This window comes from Manacus vitellinus, unplaced genomic scaffold (genome assembly GCF_001715985.3).
Source record: "Manacus vitellinus isolate BGI_N305 unplaced genomic scaffold, ASM171598v3 scaffold_41_pilon, whole genome shotgun sequence".
Lineage (NCBI taxonomy): Eukaryota > Metazoa > Chordata > Aves > Passeriformes > Pipridae > Manacus > Manacus vitellinus.
Genome location: NW_021940545.1, coordinates 5,248,030 through 5,272,098, shown reverse-complemented (window position 1 = coordinate 5,272,098; position 24,069 = coordinate 5,248,030). Strand labels below are relative to the sequence as shown.

At 62.3% G+C, this 24,069-nt stretch overlaps 3 protein-coding genes across 3 annotated transcripts; all 3 read left to right on the top strand.

Annotated features, from left to right (window-relative positions):
* Nucleotides 1-727: 727 nt before the first annotated feature.
* Nucleotides 728-7,706, top strand: ABCG4 (ATP binding cassette subfamily G member 4). The gene is made up of 14 exons (XM_029962119.1): nucleotides 728-987; nucleotides 3,119-3,236; nucleotides 3,311-3,443; nucleotides 3,689-3,739; nucleotides 3,894-4,039; nucleotides 4,315-4,438; nucleotides 4,666-4,780; nucleotides 4,974-5,113; nucleotides 5,225-5,323; nucleotides 5,451-5,622; nucleotides 6,159-6,259; nucleotides 6,432-6,590; nucleotides 6,710-6,828; nucleotides 6,924-7,706. The coding sequence occupies exons 1-14, from the start codon at nucleotides 759-761 to the stop codon at nucleotides 7,147-7,149; spliced, it is 1,932 nt and encodes a 643-aa protein (XP_029817979.1). The 5' UTR covers nucleotides 728-758; the 3' UTR covers nucleotides 7,150-7,706.
* A 4,415-nt stretch (nucleotides 7,707-12,121) lies between these two features.
* On the top strand, nucleotides 12,122-18,280 carry NLRX1 (NLR family member X1). The gene is given in 10 exon segments (XM_018078618.3): nucleotides 12,122-12,251; nucleotides 13,019-13,139; nucleotides 13,326-13,386; nucleotides 13,789-13,886; nucleotides 14,080-14,696; nucleotides 15,168-16,582; nucleotides 17,398-17,484; nucleotides 17,568-17,822; nucleotides 17,926-18,003; nucleotides 18,005-18,280. Coding segments are annotated over 9 exon segments (2,979 nt in total). The 5' UTR covers nucleotides 12,122-12,251; nucleotides 13,019-13,024; the 3' UTR covers nucleotides 18,258-18,280.
* Nucleotides 18,281-18,290: 10 nt separating this feature from the next.
* Nucleotides 18,291-23,324, top strand: PDZD3 (PDZ domain containing 3). Its single transcript, XM_018078623.1, has 10 exons — nucleotides 18,291-18,369; nucleotides 19,538-19,562; nucleotides 19,885-19,949; nucleotides 20,134-20,345; nucleotides 20,440-20,626; nucleotides 20,796-20,932; nucleotides 21,022-21,226; nucleotides 21,382-21,578; nucleotides 21,700-21,861; nucleotides 22,107-23,324. Exons 1-10 carry the CDS (start codon nucleotides 18,330-18,332, stop codon nucleotides 22,149-22,151), a joined length of 1,275 nt encoding a protein of 424 aa, XP_017934112.1. The 5' UTR covers nucleotides 18,291-18,329; the 3' UTR covers nucleotides 22,152-23,324.
* Nucleotides 23,325-24,069: the final 745 nt, after the last annotated feature.

Below are 24,069 nucleotides of genomic sequence, written 5' to 3'. Positions count from 1 at the left end.
GGCAGGTGTGGGGGTCAGTGTCATGGCCCCAGTTAAGTGCTGGCCTGCTCTCTGAGGCTGTGCTGGAAAGAGCCAGGGAGGTGAAATGATGAGCTGAGGGAGGCAGAGAAGGTCTGGCACTAGTAGGGTCCCCTCCCTGTTCTGTTAAGACTATCCCAGTAAGCCCACGAGGACCCCGGGCTGGGGTCTAGTCTGTCCAGGACTGGTCTGCCCCAGGAGCCTGGGTGAGGCACAGCCAGGCTTTGTCCAAGAAAACAGCTGGAACAGTCAGCTTGCTTAGGATTTCATGCCTGTGTTCCCCCAGGCCAGGCCAGGCAGGGGCAGTTCCTGGTGAGCCTTTGGGGACATCCAGGCGTAGGGCAGAACATGAGCTCTCCCACCTCCTACCCTGTGACAGACAGGACTGGGGCAGGCAGCCCAGCAGCCCCGGGGCTGGCAGAGCTGAGCACGCTGCCAGCTCTGCTGCCAGAGCCGGACCAGCCGCAGGAGGTGCATCAATTATTGACTGTGGAGCTGATCAGCTGCTCCCCGTGAGCCCCTCAGTGCAGAGGCTCAGCCACCCTGTCCGGGTCCATCCTCCCATCCAGATGTGGGTGCTGGAGCCAGCTGGGCAGCGCATCACAGGGCAGGGGGGGCAGTGAGGCCTGGAGCCAGCAGGGAAGGGTGAGAGAGGACTTGCTGTGGGCTGGTCCCTGCAGTCCCTGAGAGAGGCAGCCCGCTGCGAGCCCATCCCTGTGCGCTTCCCACAGAGCGGCAGGATGGCGGAGAAGGGCATGGATCCCGCCTGCGTCTCCATCGCCCTGGAGGACACGGTGTGCCACGCCAGCCCCCCGGACGCCCCGCTCCTCACCACCCACTTGAAGAAGGTGGAGAACCACATCACGGAGGCCCAGAGGTTCTCCCACCTCCCGAAGCGCTCGGCCGTCAACATCGAGTTCATCGACCTGTCCTACTCCGTGCGGGAAGGATCCTGGTGGAGGAAGAGAGGTGGGAGCTGGCGGGTGGGGAAGGGCAGGGCAGGGACACCCCGCTCCTGTTGTGCATGCCATGATCTCACCCTGCTCTGTCCGAGTGCCAGGGGCTGTTTGCAGCCCTGCTGTGTCTGGCTGTTGGTGCTGGGTGCCTGTGGGAGGAGGGAAGGCTTCGTGTCCCACAGCAGTTGCTGTGCAATGCAGGAGGAAAGCACAGCGCATTCCAGGGAAACCTCTGGCCAGGGCTGTGTGGGGAGAGAGCTGGGGCAGAGATGCTGGGGCAGCCAGGGTGGCTGGGTTTCCCCAGCACTGCTGTTCGGGGTATGATGGCTGTGTGGGATGTGCCGGCAGTGGGAGACCCCGGGGGTGCCCCTGCTCAGAGCCTGGCAAGGAGAACGTGTGGTTTGCAGGGGATTTCCTCTCCAGTGGCTCCCTGTGCAGCTGAGGCCACGATTCCCTTTGCTGTGTGTGACTCTGGCCGAGAGCTCAGGGAGGGGAGAGGGGAGGCAGATGGCGGCTGGTGGGTGGTAGTCTACTTTAATTAGCGCTCTCGGTTAATGGGATGCCAATCAGGCAGCCCGATAAGATGGAGGGGGAGCTGATCTCCAGAAGGCAGGCAGGGATGAGAGGGGACCGAGGTCACAGCGCTGCCCAGAGAGGTGCCCTGCCAGCCAGGAGTGCTGGGTGGAGCCTCTGCCCCTGACCCCAACCAGGCTGTGCAGCTCGGGAAACCGAGGCACTGAGAGATGTGGGGACCAGCCCCAACATCCCAGAGGATGCTGCCCGCCTGTTTATTTGGGATGCTGAGGAAACATCCCGGGGGGAGCCGCGGCTCAGCCGTGGGTTGTGCTGTAGCTCCCGGGGAGGGGACCGGCTGCCTGCCTTGCAGGGAGGGAGGGGAAAAAGCTCGGGAAGCTGGACCCCATAGGGGATACCGAGGGGTACTGGGGTCCCCCGGCGGGAGGGCCGCTCTTCTCCGCCAGGCCAGGCAGAGGCGGAGGAGCCGGCGGGGGGGCTCGAGTGCCTTTGTCCACAGCCCCCAGCTCCGGCTGCCCCGCTGTGCTGAGGAAGGAGGTTACTGGCAGTCAATGAACGCGAGTAACCGCTGCGCAAGCTGCAGTGGCGCCGACGTGAGCAGCATGCGCGGTGCGGGGCCGTGCGTGGTGCCCGGGGGGGCTACCGGGCACGCTGGGCTCTGCTGCCACCCTGCACAGCCCCCTGCCCTCCCCTCGCTGCCCCTCTGCCAGCGGGACCCGCTGCCGTGCGCGGGGTGCCAGCTCCGAGGGGTGCAGAGGGGCAACTGGGGATGCTGGTGCTGGGCACCCTGCCCAACACCCCCCTATCCTGGGCATGGACAAGCCAGAGGGGCTCCCCACAGTGCGGTGGGACCGTGATGGGAGATGGATTTATTGCCCCTGTCCCACACCACCTGCCCCCGTGGGGCGCAGAGGGGCGTGTTTCCCTTAGGGAGATGCTCAAGCTCGGTCCATGATCCCAACACCCTGTATCCTGTATCCCGTTGCTCTCCTGGCCAGGGCTGCGTTTTGGGAGCAGCTCCTGAGAGCCCGAGGCTGTGCTTGTTCCCTGTTCCCGACACATCATGTTCCTTCTGCCAGAAAATGCTAATCAGCTGCGTTTAAAGCGGAGATAATTCCAGGTCTGATTAGCAGTGGCTGCTGCCGGGCGGCACAGCGTGAATGCCAATGAAGGCAAGAGCCAGGCTTCCAGTAGGATTGGGGACTCTGCCTGCCCCGTGCTGCCCTGCTCCTCCCTGTGCCTCTGCCCTGGCCCCAGGGATTGGGATCTGAAGACATGCCCAGGACCGATGTCACAGCCTGGTCATCTCCCTTAGCAGCTCTGTGACCTGACCCAGGGATTTCCCTGGTCTTTGCTGCGATCCAGGTCATGAGCTTCTTCAGCACTGGAAATCAATGGGATCAGCCAAGGCCCAGGGTCAGGGATCATGCTGGAGGTGATCCTGCTGTGGCCATAGCCCTGGGGAAGCTGATGGAGATGGGCCCCAGGCACATGCAGCCCCTGGCACGGCACATGGAAACCCTGAGGTCCCCCAGATGCCAGGATGGCATTGCAGTCCCTGTAGCCCTGCTGCCCTGTGAATCCAACCCCCTGCTGCTCTCTCCCTCCAGGGTACAAGACTCTCCTAAAATGCCTGTCGGGGAAGTTCTGCCAGCGGGAGCTCATCGGGATCATGGGCCCCTCGGGCGCCGGGAAGTCCACCCTCATGAACATCCTGGCTGGCTACAGGTGAGGCTGGGGAGGGCTGGGGGTGCAGAGCTGGGGGTCCTGTGCTGCAGTCCCTCACACCTCCTTTCCTGCAGGGAGACTGGCATGAAGGGGCAGATCCTGGTGAACGGGCGGCCGCGGGACCTGCGCACGTTCCGCAAGATGTCCTGTTACATCATGCAGGACGACATGCTGCTGCCACACCTCACCGTGCTCGAGGCCATGATGGTGAGCTGGGCCAGGCAGGAGCCTGCTGGGCTCTCTGGGCTGTGTCCTCGGGCACTGAGCCCACGCTGGCATCAGGCATTTCCAAGGGCTCTCTGGGATGCGGGAACAGAATCCTGCTGTTCTTGCTGCCTTCACCCCGAGTTGCTGCTCTGGGCTCTTGCCTGGGCAGGGCTGGGGCCACAGTGCTGCTGGGTCTGTTCCCTGCATCTGACAGTTGTGTCTCCCTGCCCCTCTTCTCCCTGCAGGTCTCTGCTAACCTGAAGCTGAGTGAGAAGCAGGAGGTGAAGAAGGAGCTGGTAAGTGCAGAGGAGGGTGGGCCCAGAGCCCCTCACCTCTCCCCAGGTGGAGACGGCGGGTCTCTGAGGGGACCGAGGGGCTCCCAGCGAAGGGAGGTGGCAGAAATGGGATGAAAGGCCCTGAAAGCCTCGTTCACCATGGGCTGTCTCACAGGTGAATGAGATCCTGACAGCCCTGGGGCTGCTGGAGTGCTCGTACACCCGCACCATCTCCCTGTCGGGGGGGCAGCGCAAGCGCCTGGCCATCGCCCTGGAGCTGGTCAACAACCCCCCCGTCATGTTCTTCGATGAGCCCACGAGGTGAGGACACAGGGATTGGGGCTCCCCAGCACTGCCCAGCTGGGCTTCCCCTGCCAGGGGCACTGGGGTGGCCAGTACCCTCCAGTGCCCGCCTGAGGGTGGGGTGGGACTGTGCCCAGGGTCTCCAAGAGGGCTGGGGCTGATGTTCCTCTCCACTGATCTGAGAGGAGGGTGCCCACAAGCAGTGGCATCTTTAGGATGTACTCCTGCTCCTCTCAACTCTGTCCTTCTCTCTCTCTGCTCTCTCCTCTCTGCCCCTTCCTGCGTGCCCACAGTGGCCTGGACAGTGCCTCCTGCTTCCAGGTGGTGTCCCTGATGCGCTCCCTGGCTCAGGGTGGGCGCACCATCATCTGCACCATCCACCAGCCCAGCGCCAAGCTCTTTGAGATGTTCGACAAGGTTTGGGCTGGGATGGGACACGGGGATCTTCAGGGGGTCCCTCTGGCCCTAAGGGCCAGAAGAGAGGCCGTGGGCGGGGGGCTGCAGGCATTTGACTCGGGGTTTGTGTGGCACACAGGGGTCTGGCAAGGGTGCCCTGTGACACCCCAGGGCGGGGAGGTGGATGGGAACAGGTGACAGTGCCCTGGCTGCTCCTCACCTGCCATATTCCTGGCTTTCTCTTGCAGCTGTACATCCTGAGCCAGGGCCAGTGCATCTTCAAAGGCGTCGTGACCAACCTCATCCCCTACCTGAAGGGTCTCGGCCTCCACTGCCCCACATACCACAACCCCGCCGACTTCAGTGAGTGCCCCTACCCCAGCTGGGGCTGCGCAGGGTGGCGAGGTCCAAACCCAGAGCCCAAGCCCTGGGGGCTGCCCAGTGCTCCTCCAGGTTGCCCAGGGGAGATGCCTGTGCCCTTCCTGTCAGGTGCTGGCTGGGGAAGTGGTGGCAAGGGCTGGCTCAGCACCTCTCAGGGGTCCTGTGTCCCCCCCAGTTATCGAGGTGGCCTCAGGAGAGTACGGGGACCTCAACCCCGTCCTGTTCCGCGCCGTCCAGAATGGCATGTGCACCATGGCTGAGAAGAAGAGCAGCCCTGACAAGGCAGATTCATCGTGCCCAGCACACTGTGGGACGGTGAGTGGGGTCGGAGGGGCCTCCTGCAGGTGCCCACCCAGGGTGCTGTCCTAGCAGGGACCCCGTGTTGTCGACTTGACCCACACTCCTGACTCGCCCGTGGCCTTGCAGGACGTGGATCACATCGAGAGCCACACGTTTGCCACCAGCACTTCAACCCAGTTCTGCATCCTCTTCAAGAGAACCTTCATCTGCATCCTGAGGGACACGGTGAGGGCAGAACAGGCTGGGACAGGGCTCAGGGGATGGGGCCTGTTGGGCACCTGGGGCTGGCAGAGGCAAGGATTTAAACGGGGGCTGGAGGGGGCTCAGGCCTCCGCTGCCTCTCTCTCTGCAGTGCGAAATACCCATCCTGAGGTTCATGTCCCACATCTGCATCGGGGTCCTCATCGGGCTGCTCTACCTGCACATCGGCAACGACGCGGGCAAGGTCTTCAACAACACCGGCTTCCTCTTCTTCTCCATGCTCTTCCTCATGTTTGCTGCCCTGATGCCCACCATCCTCACCTGTAAGGAGCTCCTGCCCCACAACCCCCAGCCCTGCTCCCAGCCCTCGGGGTGCTCCAGCTGAGTGCTGGGCAGTGTGGGGGGCAGCCAGATGACTTGGACAAGAGGGGGGGAAAAAGACAGGGCGGGGGGGGAGCAAAATCAAACACAGAGGAGGGGAGGAAACTTCTGCTCGTGTGTATTGCAGTTTTGGCCCCTGTTTGGCTGTGATGTGCTTCTGGGTTCAGCAGAATGCTGGGTTATTATTTTTTCTCTGATAAACTGTCTGTAAGGCTGTGTTTTCAGCCACTTTAACTCTCTTTCACTTCCTCGAAAAGTTTGCCTAAAAGCCCCCAGCCAAGCTGACTTTTCAATGAGGAAAGTTCCCAAATCAGTGTCTGATTTTTTTTTTTCCCCTGATGAAGATTTGGGCAGAGGCAAGAGGTTACCTGGAGCTCTGTGCTGGGGCAGCATCACCCCTGCCTGCACCAGGACGGGTGGGAGTGGGGCTGGAGCCCCCCAAGACACTGCTGGCTGCTAACTCCTTGTTCCCACACAGTCCCCCAGGAGATGACTGTATTCCTGAGAGAGCACTTGAACTACTGGTACAGCCTGAAAGCCTATTACCTGGCAAAGACCATGGCAGATGTGCCCTTCCAGGTGAGCCTTCAGCTGGATTCAACCACAACCCTGACGATGCTGTGCCCTGTTGGCACAGCCACTTGTCCCGTGCCCAGGCTGGGCTTTGTGGGGTGCCTGCACCCCCCAGGAAGGGTGTGTGGGGTGAGCGTGCCCGTGGGTCCAGCAGGGTGGTCTCTGTGCCCCTGTGCAGGTGATCTGCCCCATTGCCTACTGCAGCATCGTGTATTGGATGACGGGCCAGCCCCCCGAGGCCACACGCTTCCTGCTCTTCTCCGCCCTGGCCACCGCCACGGCCCTGGTGGCCCAGTCCCTCGGGCTTCTCATCGGAGCTGCTTCCACCTCCCTGCAGGTCAGATGGGGCTTTGCCTGTCTCGTGGAGGCTTGCAAGGTGTCCCATGGCAATTTAGGGGTGCAGGGGGAGTGGTTCACCCCTGGACAAGGATGTGACACCCCGCTTGTGCTCCCCAGGTGGCCACCTTTGTGGGACCCGTCACTGCCATCCCCGTCCTGCTCTTCTCGGGCTTCTTTGTCAGCTTCAAGACCATCCCCACCTACCTGCAGTGGAGCTCCTATGTCTCCTACGTCAGGTGGGACCCCATGCTCTGGCCAGAACTCCTGTCCTGGGCTCCCAGGGGGCTCCTGTGGGGCCCTGGGTGACTCTCTCGGGTGTGCTCTGCCCTAGGTACGGCTTCGAGGGCGTCATCCTCACCATCTACGCCATGGAGCGCGAGGACCTGGAGTGCCTCGAGGACTTCTGCCCTTTCCAAAAGCCCATCAAGATCCTGCAGGAGCTGGACGTGGAGGAGGCCAAGCTCTACCTGGACTTCCTCATCCTGGGCATCTTCTTCGTCATCCTGCGGCTCCTGGCTTACCTGGTCCTCAGGTACAAGGTCAAGTCAGAGAGATAAAGGGCCCCCACGGCCACTCCCGGGCCTGGCCTGCTGTGAGGGACCCTCTGTGGATGGACACGGTGCTCCTGGCAGGCCACAGACCGTGGCAGAGGCACCGCTGGGTGCCAGCCAGGCCTGGCTCAGTCGAGAAGGGTTTTGAGACATCTCGGAACTGTTTTAACCTTTCCACACACACTCTTCATTGCAAAACGTTTTGTACAGCCCTGGCATGTGCCACCCTCTCTCTCCCGGGAACCGCTGGACCCCACGGAGGAGGTTGGGTGCCCTCTTGTCACCCCTGGGACAGCAGGGACGCTCCCGAGGAGGTGGCTGTGTGCCCAGCAAGGCTGAGGGGAGCCCACTGCTCCAGGCAGGGGGGAGCAGCACCCAGGGGCTGGAGCTGGGAGGAGAGAGCAGCACAGCCCAGGCTGGGAGTGCAGCACATGGCCCCGTTCCTCGTCCTGGCTGGCACCACGTGAGTCAGTGCTGAGAAGAGCCCAAAGATGCAATAGGCCAAGTTGCACAAGGCTTTAGTGTTTCCTGTTGCTGCATCTCCTTCTTCTTTCAGCACAAATCTTTCCTCTTTTTTTTTCTTTTTTTTTTTTTAATTTTTCCCTCTTTTTTTTTTTTTTTTTCCCACAAACCCCACTGCACCCCAGAGGGGAAAGGGAGCCAGCAGCCAGCAGGCAGAGGAGGACCTGGGGCTCTGTCTCAGACTTCTGCTCTTGGTGCCATCCTCAGAGATGGGATCTTCCAACCCGGGGATATGGCAGGGTCTGCAGGAGTAGGACACTAATCTCAGACCTTAGGGAGTCTCATGTTCAGTCCCTGTTGTCTTTGGGGTCTCAGACAAGAGGGTCTGACCCAAATCAACCAACGTGGAGAGAAGTGACTGGTCTCTTCGAGCGCTTGCATGGAGCAAGGAGGATTTAAGTTGCCACACCCTGCCAGTGCCAGGAGGCTGGAAAGCAGGGCTGGGCTCAGCTATGCCATCACTGGAGAAGAGCTGGCCCTGAGCCCTTCCCTTGCAACCTCTCTCCTCCCAGCACAACTGTGGCTGTCTCAGCAGGACAGAGCAGAAGAGCCTCGCTCAGCACTGGCTGTGCAAGGAGGGGATGGCAGGGACACCCAGCCTTGTCCCAGTGCCAGCCTCCCTCCCAGGGTGACACTGTGCAGAAGGGAGTCCCAGCAGGGCCTGGAAACCAGGTGAGCTCTCAGAGCAGTTTGTTTGCAGCGGGTGTGACCCGGACACTGGGAAGGGCTCTGAACCTTGTGACTGGTATCAGGAAAACGTCCCTCTTGGCAAGTGTCTCCTCCGAGGTCACCTCCCTCTCCACACACCTTGCAGAGGGAAGGCAGGTCAGGGCACCCTGCTGGCTCTCCAAAGGAACTGAGCTGAGCCTGGAGCTGGTGGGGCATCTGCACGTGCTGCTGTGCTGGGAACACAACATGCTGCTTAGCTGCACAGCACAGGCTCTGTGTGTGCTGGCACTGGTGTCACTGGGCTGCACTGGTCACCCACACACACGGGATCCCCTTGGTTTTTAGATGGGGAAGGCAGCTCTGCCCTACCCTGGTGTGCTGGCCCCGGGTCAAGTGCAGCCTGGGAGGTGCTGCTGCTGGCACTCTGAGCAGCCAGGGATTGCAGGGCAAATGCCAGACTTCAGCAAAGTCCTGGAGGCTGATCTTTGATTTCACTGGCTCGTGCTGGGACTGCACAGCAAGGTCTGGCTGGCCTGGCACTGATGCTGGGCACTCAGCAAAGCCGAGCTTCCCCTGCCTGGAGAGGTGGCTGCCAGGGAGGTTTGGCCACAGGGCTCTCCTGCACAGAGGGTCTGGAAGCAGGACATACCCTGGTGCCCTTTCCATGCTGGGTGTCAGGGTCTTCCACAGGGGCTGTTTTCTGACTTATCACTATCCCTCACAAAATTCCCCTCTGGGAATTCCTCCTGGATCTTCCTTCACTGCTGGCCCATGCAGGGAGCTGTGCCAGCTGGGGGGCTGCAGTCTCCCGGGCAGGGGCACAGTGGAGTGGGGAATGGTCCCTGTGCCTGCTCTGTCACGAGGTGGATGGATGGGTAGGGAGCCAGGGGGATGGTGGGGCTGTGGGCTGTCACCCTTCTTCCACCTCCTTGTCCGTGGAGCTGATGGGACTGATGCCCTGCTTCTGTCCTGCTCTTGAGATGGGACTAGTTAAGCCTGGCTGGGCTGAGGGTTTTCCCAGGATGGATCCCGAGCTGGCAGGAGGTGTCAGTGGGGCAGCCCTGCACAGCTCCTGCCTGCTCCTGGCATTTGGGCCCTGCTTCCTGCACACCAGAGGCACTGCCATCCCCAGCGCTGTGTCCTGCTGCTTCCTGCACCTTCCAGAAGGTACCACCTGGACACCCCTGTGCCATCACTGCTGCTCCCAGGAGGACCAGGACAAGATGGGCTAGTGATGGAGTGGAGCAAAGGGGCTGCCAGCAGGCACCTGTGACTGCCACTGCCCGTGTCCCTCAGGCACAGGGATGCTCAACACGAGGCTTTGGGACGGGCTGGCTGAGCTCAGAAGAATGACTTGGGGGCAGGTAGCTCCTCAGGTGGCTGCTGGGACCAGCCTGTCCGGGATGGGGCAGCTGGAGCTCCCCCAGGATGCCCAGGAGAGCTCAGCACAGCCTGGGCCTCCTGCACTGGTGAGTCACGGTGTCCCAGCTGAGCAGGTCCATGGCCACTGCGGGGCAGAGGGCCAGGACAAGCCCTGGAGCTGGAGGATGGCTGTGTCCCCGGGCTGGGCAAGGGCACTGGGGAGTGGGGGTGATGGGGCAGGCACCCCTCATCCCCAGGGCAGCAGGAGGCACGGGGAGATGTTGATACGAAGGGGCTGCGATGAGTGAGGGATCTGGGCACCCTCAGTGCTGCCTGAGGAGTGAACTGAGCCATGGCCCCTTCCCTCCCTCCCTGCCAGGGCAATCCCAGAGATGGCAGAAGGCACAGGAAAATGCAAAGGGAAGAAGCACGTTTGCACTGAGCCCCCCAGGTTGTTGTGGCTGGGCTGAGCACCTTGGTTTTATTGCCCCTCTGCTGCCTGGGTGGTCCCCTCCCTGCAGGAGCTGGGCAAGGGGGGTTGTCTCTGCCCTGGCATGGCAGGGGGACGGGGTGCAGCCATCCTGCTCAGGGGGGCCCTCGGTGGAGCAGCAAGGATGCACTTTATCAGAGCAGGGAAGCGGTGCCGTGGGTGCTCCAGGATGCAGGAACCCCACGGGAGAACGCGTCTGGATAATCATGAGGAGTGTGAGGGAGGAGAGCAGGCTTCTCCCCCCACACCTCCTCTCCTCTCCTCTCCTGCCCCTGCCTTCCCTTGTGATGCACTTTGAGTGGACGAGGATGGGGGTTCAGGCTGTGGCTCCAGCTCCCTGGGAACCAAAAACTGCTTCAACCCCTTCAGCTCACGGGCACAGTTGCACCAGGTTCTGCCTCTCACAGCTGCTGGGAATGCAGATAGGGCAGGCAGGGGGTCGCCACTCACCTCCATGCATGGCCAGGCCACCTTTGTCACACGCACAAGAAGAGCAAATGCATCATCACCCGCCTGGGGTTTGCTGGAGGGGAGACTGGGCTAGAACAGGGAGGAGATGGGGCTTCTCCCAGGGTTTCACCCCTCTCCCAAATCAGGCAATAAAACAGTGTTTCCTTCTCACTGTGTGTGGACACCATTTGTCCTGTCCCTCTGCCAAGGGCAGCCCTGGGATCTCTGAGTGTGTCCTTCCCCCTCTGGTTTTCCAGTCCTCACCGTGCCCACCCGTGCAGTGGGGGCTGCACAGTGGGGTGCCTGTGAGGTTCAGGGCTGGGGGGACCATGCAGAGAGGTGCAGCCATTGAACCCCACCTTTCCACACGACCACAGGTGTGAGCTGTGCTTCCCGTGGGGCAGTTTGCCAAAATAAGCTGCAGGTAACCCCTCCAAGGCTGAGGAGGGTGTCTCTGTCGTGGTAGCTGGTCTGGGTGGCGTTTGTCCAGGTCCTTCTGCCTTGCTGGCAGGAGGCTGAGAAGCAGGACCAGGGCACTGCTGCCCACAGCTGCAGCCTGGCAGGAACCAGGCAGGGTGGAGGTGAGGCCCTGGGCCCTCCAGGCTGGGCTGCACACGCAGGTAAGTGCCCCGCAGGGACGGGGTGCCAGGCCCCAGCTCACTGCTGGCACTCACCAGTGCCCACAGAGGGTCCCGGGAGCTGTTGGGGCAGGAGGAGACATTGTGGTTGATGTTGGTGTTTCTGAGGTGCCAGCTGTACTCGTTGGATTTCACACATCAATAAAACCTATATTTATAGTGTACTGCCTGCGTGTCTCGTGCTCCTGAGTGCCTCAGGGGGACACACGTGAGGGGAGTTGTGTGTGCCCAGGTATGGGGCTGGGAGAGGCAGTGTCTGGGCATTTGGGGTGTGAGCATTGTTACCCACGTGTGACCACTCTGTCCCAGCACCCCAAGACAGCACCCAGGGATTAAGCAGGGTGCATGTGGCAGCGCTGACACAGCTGTCTCTCGTCTCAGCACCACCACAGCTGATCTGCAAGCAGCGAGAGGGCAGGTACAGATGTCTCTGTGTGTGTGTGTGTGTGTGTGTTACACAGCCGGGTAAAACCACCTGCGCTGAGGTCCAGCTTCCTCCAGCTCCTTTTCCTGGTGGGGCTGCTGTTTTGTTCCCTGCTCCCTCTCCCTGCGAGAGGCTGGCAGCCGAGCAGCTGATTTGCTCAGGAGCAGAACCCATCCTCGCAGGCTCCAGTTGCACAGCCGGGATGCAGCCGGGGATGCAGAGCCGCCAGATGCGCGCGGAGGAAATGCCCAGCGGCACATCTGGTAAGACCCAAGCCCCCCCCCCATTCCGTGCGTCCCCGTGTTCGGGGTGCAGGCGCTTTCCCTCGCCGCTGTGCCTCCGGCCGCCCTCCCGTCCCGCCCGCGGAGCTTGGCAGGCGCTGGGCGTGGGGCGGGCCGGGGCAGGGATGGCGTTGCAGGAAGTTATTGCTGCAGAGCAGCCGCCTCCGCAGCCGAGCCTCTCGCCGGGACGGGCATGGAAGGAGGCGGGTGAGCGGCCCCGGGGCTCTGCTCCGTGAGCTCGGAATCCTGCCGGAGCTAACCGCGAGCTGGAGGTAACCCGGAGCCGATTGCGAGCCTTGCTTGGCACCGGTTCCACCACTGCCCCTATGCCCGGTTCCGTGTCCCTGCCCCGGCCACGGCCCCGGCCACCGTGGGCAAGGCAGCAAGCGGGAGGGAGGTCACGGCGAGCGGGCGTTCGGGGCCGGAGCGGCACTGGGGTTCCCCACAGCGGGTCGCGAAAGGGGAAGCTGGGGCCCTCTGCTCGGCAGAGGGGCTGGAGCGGGCACGACACCTCTTGGGCTCTGCCGGCTGCCCAAGGCATGCGAGACCAGACACCCCGGTTCAGGTCAAGCCCCGCTTGCCCCTGTCCCCGAGCTGACCCTGTCCCCGAGCTGCCCCTGTCCCCGAGCTGCCCCTGTCCCCGTGCCGTAGTTTCTCCCTCTGGATGCGCTGTAAAAAGCCCGGGGTTCGGCAGGACTGAGCCAAGCCGTCGCTGTTCGTGTCCCTTCCTACCTGCTGGAGTTTGCTTACGCCCTCTCCACCACCCCCCCCCTCCCGCCGTGCCTCGGTTTCCCAGGATGTTGTGGGCTGTGAGCACAGCCCGTGCTCCCGAAGGATCGCCCTGCTGAGCCGGGGCGGGAGCCTGAGTCAGCACCAGCACAGCCGGTTCTGCCGGACTGGACCGTACTGGGGCAGGCAAGGCTGGGCAGGGCACTGCTGCACCACAGCCCCACCGCCCCATCCTGCCCTGCCCCACGTGGGACGGATGCTGAGCACCCCAGAGCCCCTCACCCACCTGTGGGCACCCCCTCTCTTTCAGGTGAGGATGGCACGGGCCATGCAATGCCAGAGCTGCCTGCCCTGGGGCAGCTGGATGCAGAGATCCCTGTCGTGGGGCAGAAGCACCCGGGGTGTGCACGTGTGTGCTGCTTCAGTGCCTGGTGAGCTGGGCTCCGTGCCTGTGGGACTGTGCCCTTGGCTCTGTCCTGCTCCCAGTAACATCCCTCCCCAGCTCTACAGTCTGTGGGTCACCCCAGCAAGGTGTGAAGCCTTTGGACTGGGTGGGGTCAGTGCTGCTGGGCTGGAGAAGCCCATCCCTGACTCTGTGTGTTCTTCTTCCCCCTCAGGCACTGCAGGCAGCTGCTTCCTCAGGAAGATCCTTCGTGCAAGCAGCATCTCTCTCCCCAGGTACAGTGCCACACGACTGGGTCTCTGTTTGCCACGGGGCCTGGGTGGCTGAGGTGGCTGCCTTGGGGCCAGCAGGGCTCTGTGGGCACAGACACTGCTTTGCTTCCACCTAGAAAAACACCCACACCCAAGTCCCTGCCTGCTCTGCCTTCAGCCCCGCTCCTGTGCCTCGCTGTGGGTTTGCTGGGGATGCACAGCACGTGCCTTGCTGACCTGCCCTTGGTTCCCAGCCGTGCCCTTGCCCCAGCCCTGCGCTCTCTCTTGGTGTGGGGGAAGGAAGGGGTGAGCTGGCTCCACTCAGCACTTCCCACAGCACTCACCTGTGATCTGCCCACCCTGCCCCAGGCAGGGCTGGGAGCTGCTGGCCCTGCCCACCCTGTGACACTCTCCCTCCCCTTGCAGGGGCTATGTTGGCTACCAGGGAGGCTCTGGGGAGAATCCTGTCCACCCCAGCTCCTCTCGCCACAGTCAGTCCCAGCTGAGGAACGTGGCCTCTTCAGGTGAGCTTGCAGCCCTGAGCTGGGTGGAGGGTCCTGCACAGCAGGCTGGGGGCAGCTGCTGCCCTGGGCAGTGGGAGGGTCAGCAAGAACTGGGTGCTGTCCCCTCACTGCAGCCACCTTGTTGCAGTGGTTTGGGGTAGGCAACTTCCCCAGCCCCCTGCCCTTGTCTTGTTAAGCACCCTCCTCCTCCCAGGTGCCATCAAGAAGCACCAGAAGAGCCTGTCTGCGTGGTTCAGCCACCAGCCCAACGAAGAGCGGCAGTTCGGCCCTTCCTTCTCTCTGGACGCCGTCCACGTGGACCCAGTGATCCGGGAGAGCTCCCTGGAGGAGATCCTGAAGCCCTCCCCTGACCTGACCATCCAGGAGCAGCTCCAGCAGCCCTGCAGGCAGGTCATCAGCCTCCACAACCTCTTCGACGTGGACGCCTGCGGGCGGCAGGTGAAGAACGTGGTGCTGTACGGCACCGTGGGCACGGGCAAGAGCACCCTCATCAAGAAGATGGTGGTGGACTGGTGCCACGGCCGCCTGCCCCGCTTCGAGCTGGTCATCCCCTTCTCCTGCGAGGACCTGTCCCACAGCAATGCCCCCATCTCCCTGCGCCGCCTCATAACCAAGAAGTACCAGCACCTCCGGGACGTGGTGCCCGTGCTGGGGGCTTCCAACCTCAAGGTGCTCTTCATCCTCAACGGCCTGGAGCGCCTCAACCTGGATTTCTGTCTGGCTGGCACGGAGCTGTGCTGTGACCCCAACGAGCCCGTGCCTCCCTCTGCCATCGTGGTCAACCTGCTGAGAAAATACCTCCTGCCCGAGGTCGGTGTCTCCCCCCAGCTCCTTTGTGCTGGAGAAAGGCTGGGTGTGGGCCCTGAGGCATCACAGGCAGGGCTGTTCAGGTGATCACTTGTAGTGCAGCTTGACTGGGAGCAAACAGGGAAGGGAGGGACTGGAGGGACTCGCCAAGGTGGCCTCACATCACTGTTTCTGGGTGGTCTCTGTGGGAACTTTGGGGAGGCCTGGTAAGGTAGTGAAGGCAGTCTGCTGGGCTGTGGTCTTCCACACTGCACATATGGCTAGCAGGGGACGGGGAAAATCCTTCCATCCCCTCTGCCAGGGCCTAATTTGATCCAGTGCCCTTTGCCCAGCAGCTTCTTGAACCGGGTGGGGTGATCCTTGTGCACCTGTGTGTGGGTGGTGTACCTGTGTGTGGGTTGTGCACCTGTGTGTGGGTTATGCACCTGGGACCCTGCTGGGCCCCTCCAGGCTCACCCAGCCCTCTGGTTGCAGGCCAGCATCATCGTCACCACGCGCCCCTCGGCCGTGCGCCGCATCCCCTCCAAGTACGTGGGCCGCTACGCCGAGATCTGCGGCTTCTCCGACACCAACCTGCAGAAGCTCTACTTCCAGATGCGCCTCTGCCATCCTGACTGCAGCGGGGAGGGCAGCAGGGCTGGCAGCTCGGCCGAGCAGGAGAACCTGGTGGAGATGCTGTCCAGGAACTTGGAGCGCCACAACCAAATAACGGCCGCCTGCTTCCTGCCCTCCTACTGCTGGCTGGTGTGCACCACGCTGCACTTCCTCTACTTCACCAGGACGGTGCCTCCCACCCAGACCCTCACTGGCATCTACACCAGCTTCCTGAGGCTCAACTTCAGCGGGGAGGTGCTGGACAGCACCGACCCCACCAACATCTCCATGATGAAGTACGTGGCCAAGACGGTGGGCAAGCTGGCCTACGAGGGGGTGATGAACCGCAAGACCTGCTTCTCAGAGGACGACCTGCAGCAGTGCTTTGAGGTGGAGATGAAGACTGAGAGCGAGCTCAACCTCCTGGAGGTTTTCCGCAGCGACGTCTTCCGCTTCTTCCTCAGCCCGTGCGTGCAGCCAGGCAAGGAGCACACCTTCGTGTTCACCATCCCGGCCATGCAGGAGTACCTGGCGGCCCTCTACGTGGTGCTGGGCGAGAAGAAGACCCTGGCCCAGAGGGTGGGGAAGGAGCTGTCGGAGGTCATGGGGAGGGTGAGCGAGGACGTGGCCGTGGTGGTGAACATCATCTCCAAGGTGCTGCCCCTGCGCTTCCTGCCCGTGCTCTTCAACCTGCTCAAGATCTTCCCCCGCTACTTCTCCCGGCTGAGCGGGAAGGAGCGGGACGCCATCGCCCACACCATGGCAGAGGAGCTGTTCAAGGAGGAGGACTACTACAACGACGATGTCCTGGACCAGATCAACTCCAGCATCCTGGGCGTGGAGGGCCCCATGCGCCACCCCGACGAGGCCCCCGACGACGAGGTCTTTGAGCTCTTCCCCATCTTCATGGGCGGGATCCTGTCCCGCCGGAACCGCGCCATCCTGGACCAGCTGGGCTGCTCCATCAAGAACCTGGCGGCCTTCGAGATCGCCAAGGCCATGAAGAAGACGGTCATCAGGAAGAGCCACAAGGGGCTGCCCCCCTCGGAGCTGATGGACTACCTGTTCTTCCTGCACGAGTTCCAGAACGAGCGCTTCACGGCCGAGGCCGTGCGCTCCCTCCGCGCCGTCAACCTCGCCTCCGTCAAGATGACCCCTCTCAAGTGCTCTGTCCTGGCCTCTGTCATGGGCACCACGTGCCACGAGGTGGAGGAGCTCAACCTGACCTCCTGCAACCTCGACAGCAGCAGCCTGAGGACCCTCTTCCCTGTCCTGCTGCGATGCAAAGCTCTCCAGTGAGTACCACCTTCTCCTGCCCGTGGGCAGTGCCCAAAGGCTGGGCTCTCCCTCAGCTCTGCCCATCTCATGGATGCACTGGGAGCCCAGGCATGGAAAAAGTAGGGCAGGGCGTGCCTGCCCTTGTTTATCTTCAGTGCAGACCTAGGGAACTACAGCTTCCAACATGCAACGCTCCCTGAGCAGCCTTGCTAGGGCACGGCATGCTGGGATTTGCAGTCCCAGCACACCCTCCCGCAGGAATTTTTGGGCAGCTCCCAGCAGCTGGTACAGGCTGTGCTGCCAGCTGCCCTGGAAGACCCGAGTCCTTCCCTGGAGCCATCCGTCATTCCCGTGTCGCTGTCTCTGGGAGGAGCTGGGCATCCCAAAGGCGGGAGTGTGAGCCGTGCAGGTGTTTCCACAGTTGTTCCAGAACGTTTGTGGAGCTGCAGGTCTTCCTGCCGCCCAGGTGGTGGCGAGACGTGCTCAGCAGAGTTGGACGGGGCTCTGCAGCTGGGCTGTGCCGCACTTCCTTCCTCCAGATGCTCAGGAGGGCTTGGAGGAGTCCTGATCCCTCCTCAGACCTTCACCCACCCTGAAGACCCTACACCCCCATCCCCTCCCCTGCTCCTGCTGGCTCTGGCTCTGCTGGCCGATGCTCCGGAGCGGGATCAGTGTGCTCCCTTTGGGAGAGGAAACCTTGCGTGGCCTGGTTTGGGGAGCCCAAGTAGGGCAGTGATGGGGAGGGCTGGGGGAGATGGAGAGGGCAGGGCTGCCAGGCCCACGGGCAAAAGCCATTTCGGTCCTGCCACCCCCGTGTCTTGCTCTGCCCCAGCCTGCAGCTCAACAGCCTGGGCCCCGACGCCTGCCAGGAGATCCGTGACCTGCTCCTGCACGACAAGTGCGTGGTGAGCAGCCTGCGGTGAGTACTGCCCCCGTGTCCCTGCATGGCACTGTCCCTGCCGCCCACCACGAGCCATTCCCCGCTCCCCCCCGTGTCCGCAGGCTGGCCAACAACCCCGTGGGCGAGCAGGGGCTCAGCTCCTGGCCGAGGGCTGGCGGGGAACGCTCTTCGCTGAACCCGGCTGTCCCTTGCTTGCACACGGCGCTGGGCGACGGCGGCGCCGAGGCCATCGCCCACCACCTGGCCCAGAACCGGCACCTGAGGGAGCTCAACCTGGGATACAACTCCCTGACGGACGCGGGCGCCCTGCGCGTGGTGGAGGTGGCCAAAAAGCACGAGGCGCTGGACAAAGTGCAGTGAGTTCGCTCCGCCGCGTCTCTTCCCTTCTGCCATCGGTACCCACACCCCTGTCCTGCCTCTGTGCTCCCCCACGACCCTCACGGCGTGTCCCTCTCCCAGCCTGTACTTCAACGACATCAGCGAGGACGGCAAGCGGGCGCTGCAACAGCCTGCGGCATGGACCGGGACGGCGTCAGGGCAGACTCTGTTTCTCACGGGCCGGGGCACCGGACGTCTCCGACTAACTGGTCCCAACATTCCTGAGCGTGGTGCAGAGGAAACCTGCCTTCTGGGACCGGGCAGCGGGATTGCGGCAGCACCTCGCCCTCCTCCTGCAGGACCTGGAGAGCAGCCGCAGCCAGACCGTCAACCCCTGGAGGAAAGCCAAGTTCCTGCGGGTGGAGAGCGAGGTCAAGAAGATGCTGGGGGAGCTGCAGGACGGGACCCTCTGAGCCGCTGCCCCATCCCCCGGCCAGGCAGGGAGCGGTGGAGTGTGTGCCCCAGCCCCCTGTGCCCCGATCCACATGGAGATCCTCAGTGAATGGGTGCTGTCCAAGATGCTGGGTACGTGGGGCTCAGCCCTCCAGGCTGCAGTGTGGGAATGGTACAGAGACCAGGCCAGGAGCAAACGGGACTTTTTCTCCTGGGTTCGTGGAGCCCCAGCCCCTGCAGCAGTGCCAGAGGGTGGGGCTCAGGCTTGTCTGTGAATCCTTTGGGAGCATTAAAGTGCACCACTTTGTTTCCAAGACTCGATCTCCTCTTCGGGCTGTTCCTGGGGAGGAATGTGGGAGCTGCTGGTGCAGCTGCCCCTCCAGCAGGTGGAGTGGAGGGCTCTGCCCCTTCTCCCTCTCCCGGATTGGCACGGAGCAGCCCACTCCTTGTGCCAAATCAGTTGGTCCTTCCCGCTGTGCGTTCCCCTGGAAGCCAGAACATCAGGAGCTGGGTGTCCCAGGGGGCTGGTCCCTGCTCCCAGCCCAGGCTGGCAGTGCCCTGGGGTTGAGAGGGCAGGGGAGACATCGGGGCTGTTTAACCATTAAACCTGGGGCGTCTTGGGAGAGGCGGGGACGCGCCCCTGCCACTTCACCCTGTACCTTGCTCCCTCCTGCATTCCCTGCAGCCATGAAGCAAACAGAAGGTACGTGCTGGGGGAGTGGGGCTGCATCCTGGGGAGACCCTTCCCCACACTCCTGTCCCCAGGCCCTGCTTCCACACGGAGCAAGGCAATGTCCGAGCCTGGGCGGGCCATGGGAAGGAGCTGGAGGCATGCAGGAAAATGCAGATGGACACTGTGGGGATGCTGGAGAGGAATCCCCTCTCTCTCTGGTTTTGGGGTTCCTTGTGCTGGAGGAGGTGGGGAGGGCTTCTATAGGGAGGTGTGCCAGGGAAGGCCTCTGTCTCCATCTCCTGGTGACCCTTCTCATCCTCACCCAGCCCTGTAAACCCTCAGGACTGAGCTCCTTCTGTCTGGCCCTGCTTTGCCCCCCAGGATCCTGCTGGGCTGGGCAGTGAGAGCCCGTTGGATCTGGGAATGCAAGAGGACAGTGGTGGTGGGGGCAAGGGACGAGCTGTACCAGGGGACAGAGGGGCTTGGGGGGGCTGTGTGGGCTTGGCAAACCCCCTCACCTGGCATGGCAGGCTCAGCCTGGGAATGGACAAGCCCTGAGTGTCCCAGAGCATGGGGTCTGCTCCCAGCCCACCACCTCCTGCGCTGACCTCTCCTCTCCCTCTGCAGGGCTCGGGGACAAGACATCCATCATGTAAGTCCTGAGCTCCCCTTGGCCAGGGGGCTTTCTGGGGACTCCTGGCCCCACAGCCGGGCTGTGCTGGGCCACATCTCAGCTGAGGTGGGGTGGGTCATGGCTGCCCTGCCCCAGGAAGCTCTTCCCTGGGTTGTTAGCTCAGGAGAGATATGGAGGGTGATCCAAGAGGGAGATCCCCTCCTGGCTTTCCCCAGGGAAGAGGAGCTGTGGCTCAGCTGGCCCTTTCTTGGGAGGAACAGGCTCCCCAAGGCTGGGGAAGGCAGGGGGAGGCCACAATGCTGCCCTAACCGTGGCCTCTCCTGCCCCTTTATCATTTCAGAAAATTTGAATTTAACCCCAAAGATGGGATCGACAACCCTGCCTTGACACTGACTGAGGACACGGGTAAATAAACGCCCTCATCTCCCAGGGTGTCCCTGTGTCTGTGGCACCAGGGCACTGCTGGGGTCCTGAGTACCCTCTCACACTGGGCAGCTGTGGGAGGTGAACTTATAAGGAGCCCCCAGCCCAGTATGGGGTAGAGGACTCATGTTAGGATCCCCTGCTCATGGGCTGTGCCCCACCACAGATGCTGAGGGTGTGGGGGAGCCCCGCTTCTACTTCCTGAGCAAGGACAGCACGGAGACCTTCGGGTTCTGCCTGCACGAGGAGCTGAGCTGCCAGGGCCACATCATCCGGCAGATTGAGCTGGGGGGGGTGGCCCAGCGCAGGGGGCTGCAGGACGGGGACAGGCTCCTCCAGGTCAACGGCCACTTCGTGGACCACCTGGACCACATGAGGGTAAGCTGGGAGCACCCCAGGGCCAGTGTCATGACCCTGATCCCGCCCCATGCCTGGGGTGCCCGCCCGGGGTTCACAGCCTGGGTGCTTCCAGGTGGTGCAGAGGATCAAGGCCAGTGGGAACCAGGTCCTGCTGGCGGTGCTGGATGGTGATTCCTACGAAGCTGCCAAATCCCTGGGCAGGGACCTGTCCCAGATGCTGCCCGCTGACATCCGCCCGCGCCTCTGCCACGTCACCAGGGACAAGAGCGGGTTTGGCTTCACAGTGTCGGGGCCAGAAGGTAAAATGGGCAGTGGGTGCTGGCACTGGGAGCCTCCCCGATGTAGCACCCCAGGATGCAGCCTCTGTCCCTGCGTGACACTGTCACTGCTGCCCCACCACGTGCCTGGGCATTCCCTGAGCTCCTGCACCCGTGGGCTGGTGAATAACCCCAGATCTCCTCCCTGCAGGCACCAAGGGCACCTTCCAGCTGTCAGTGAGGCAGGATGGGCCAGCGGACAGGGCAGGGGTGCCAGCAGGCTCCTGGCTCCTGGAGCTCAACGGGGACAGCGTGAAGAGCTACTCACACACCCAGCTCACCAGAAAGGTGCCTGTTCCCCGCGTGGGTGGGTGAGGGATGATGGGGCTGGGAGCATCACTGAGAGCGTCACCGAGCGCCCTGTGCCTCCCACCCAGCTTAAGCAGAGCGGCAACAAGGTGACACTGCTGGTGGCATCCAGTGCCGTGGAGGAGTTCTACCGCCTGCGGGGCCTGCGGGTCACGGCCGCCCTGGCAGACCCCGCCTGGCTCCCCTTCAAGGCCCGGGAGCTGCACTTGGTGAAGGGTCCAGTTGGCTACGGGTTTCTGCTCAAGGAGGACGACTGCATCTCGGGGGGCGTAGGTGAGGGGGCTGAGGGGGTGGTCTGTACCTGGGCAAGGCGTGCCTGAGGGTTGGGAAGAGCTGCCAGCCCCGTGCCCACCTGCACACGGGGGCCAGCAGTGCCAGTTCCCCTCTGGCAGCATCTCCCCACCCTCCCTGTGCCCTCACCGTGCCAGGCCAGTTCCTGTGGGAGGTGGATGAGGGGCTGCCAGCCGAGCAGGCGGGGATGAAGGACGGGGACCGTGTCCTGGCAGTGAATGGCGAGAGCATCGAGGGGCTGGACCACGAGCAGACAGTGCACAGGATCCGTGCCCACGAGGAGTGGGTGACACTGCTGGTCATCGACCCTGCTGGTGATGAGTTCTACCACTCGGTAGGTTTTGGAGACCCAGCGTGGTCCTGCCCTGGCTGGGGAGCCCTGGGGTGCTGTGGGTGAGGTCCTCTGGCTGTGCAGCCCCAGGAGCTGTACGTCCATCCCTGTTCTGCTCTTCCAGATCGGGCTGTCCCCTCTGCAGTTCTTCGAGGACAGTGACCCTGCCTCAGGCTCCTGCACACCCTCTCTCAGTGGCTCCCCTGGACCCTGTCACGTTGAGGTGGCACCAAAGGGACCTGCCTCCTGGCTGGTGGCTGCTGCCAACAGCATAGAGCTCGTACAGGTAATTCCTCTCACCGGGAGGTGCTGCTCACAACTGGGCAGTGCTCTGAGCCCTGCCACCCTCCTGCTCTACCCCTCCTAATATTTCCCTGGCACCTGTGGTGCTGGCAGGAGGGGGCTGCGTGGTCCCCTGGCCACAGGGGCCAGGCAGAAAGACGCCTCCAGCTTGCCCATGGGGTGAGGGGTGGGTGTGGTGGGGTGTGTATATGTGTGTGCTGCTACAATGCCCTTGCTGTGTCCCTGCAGAGGTCGCGCCAGCAGGAGCAGAAGAGGCTGTGCCAGTCGTTTTAGTGGCCCAGGAGCCTCTGGACAGGCTCTCCCACACAGCACCTCCACCCAGGCCACGTCCAGCCCCTCAGAACACAGCATGGACCTTGCACACGCAGCTCCTGTGTCTCCGTGACGGGGCTCACGGCATTCCCACCTCCCAGAGATGATGGACAGGGCTCCCAGCTTTTACTGACCGTGGTGGCAGCTCCTTGTAGCCTGAAGACAGACCTGTGTCTTTGCCAGCACAGCTGCCTCCAGGGATTTCTCAGGACACTGCCCCGAAGCCCTTGCCCAGCTCCAGGCTTTGGGAGTTCTCAGGAGAGCCGAGGCACTGCCCTCCATGCCATGGCCCAGGGGAATGGGGACCTCGAGGCTTGGCTCAGGGCTGACCTTTAGGCTGCCATGTGAAGAGGGAAAGGAGCAGTGGAGGCCAACGGGGTGCTGGAGGAACCCCCCACCTCTCTGATCTGCCCGTGCATGGACATTTCTTGTGCTCCTCTCACCCTCCCTGTGAACCTGTGGGCAGTGAGTGCCCAGCACCCAGCACAGCACCGTTCCTGCACTGCTCCTGCATCCCCCAGTTGGGGTGTGATTAAAGGACAAATCCACACTGGGTAATGGTATGGAGAGCACTGTGATTTGACAGGACCTGTCTTCTCTCACTGAAGCAACCGAGGGGCTGGGCAGCAGATGTGGGAAGCTCTCCAGCTGTCCTAACAGGGAGGTAAGGGCTAAGAGCCACCCTGGGAGCCCCAGGGCACTGCATCTCCAGGGTTTTGGGGCCAAACTCCTGTGGGCACACTTTGTGCTCCATAGCAGTGGTCCTTCCTGAGGGTTCCCTTTGCAGGTGACACATCAGGAACATCCCTTCATGCACACAGTGCTGGGGCAGGAGGGATCCCAGGAGGGGGAAGTTTTACCTCTGTCAAGGGGGGGAATCCCAGGAGGAGGAAGTTTCACCTCTCTGTCAAGTAGGGATCCGGGGAGGGGGGAAGTTTCACCTCTCTGCCGAGCGTGGGAGAGTGAAAACCAGCAGGGAGTTTTGCATGTGGCCAAGACCGCAAACCTCTGGCTGAGGTTTTACCTCTGCTAAAAACTGGGCCCTGCTCGAGCTGAGAGGAAAGGGAAGCGATAGCAGAGAAGTCTCTGTGCCTCTATGGTGTCCTCTGAGCTCAGTGCAGGCCTCCGGGGTACAAGGAGTCCGTGTCCAGAGCCTTTGGGGCGCTGACAGCCCGGGAGGGAGCAGGGCAGGGTCCAGAACACTCAAGGGAGATGTGGGATAAACTTGGCTGGCTGACCCCAGCAGCACCAAGGTGTGGGGTCCCTGCATCTGCCCAGCTGCACCCTCCTAACAGGAGAATAATCTCAAGCAAAAGCAACCTTTGCTTGAAGTCTCACAGCCCTGACTTGGAAGTGAATCATGCCCAGAGAAGGAGATAGTCAGGAATGCAATTGCTCAAGCATGTTCCCTGATCTCTTTGGCTCGGAGCCATGGTGATTTTTGTAATTTGGCTCTAACAAAGCTGGTGTTGCCCTCCCCAGCTCTCTTCCCCAGGTACTTGTGGTATCCTGGAGCTGGCCAGGGCACCCGCTGGTGGTCAATCCGGCTTGACTATTAGCCAGAATCCATTAGCACCTAATGGGAAAAGCCTCAGGAACACGGCCTCAACAAACGTTGACATATTTGAGGTCAATATAATCCTTAGGAAAATTTGCCCAGGTAATTAAAGCCAGACAAGGAGTTGCCTGTCCCAGAAATATTTTACCGAGCTTTACCAAAGGCAATGAAATAAAAGACAGAGGGTTTTATAACCGATCCATGGCAGGCTCCCTTGTTGTATGCCCAAGCTCCAGGCCTGAGTTTAGGGGGCCTGTGCTCCCCAAACTGCAGCACTTGCTCTTTCCCTTGGCCCCTTCCCCTCTCTCAGCCCCTGTGGTG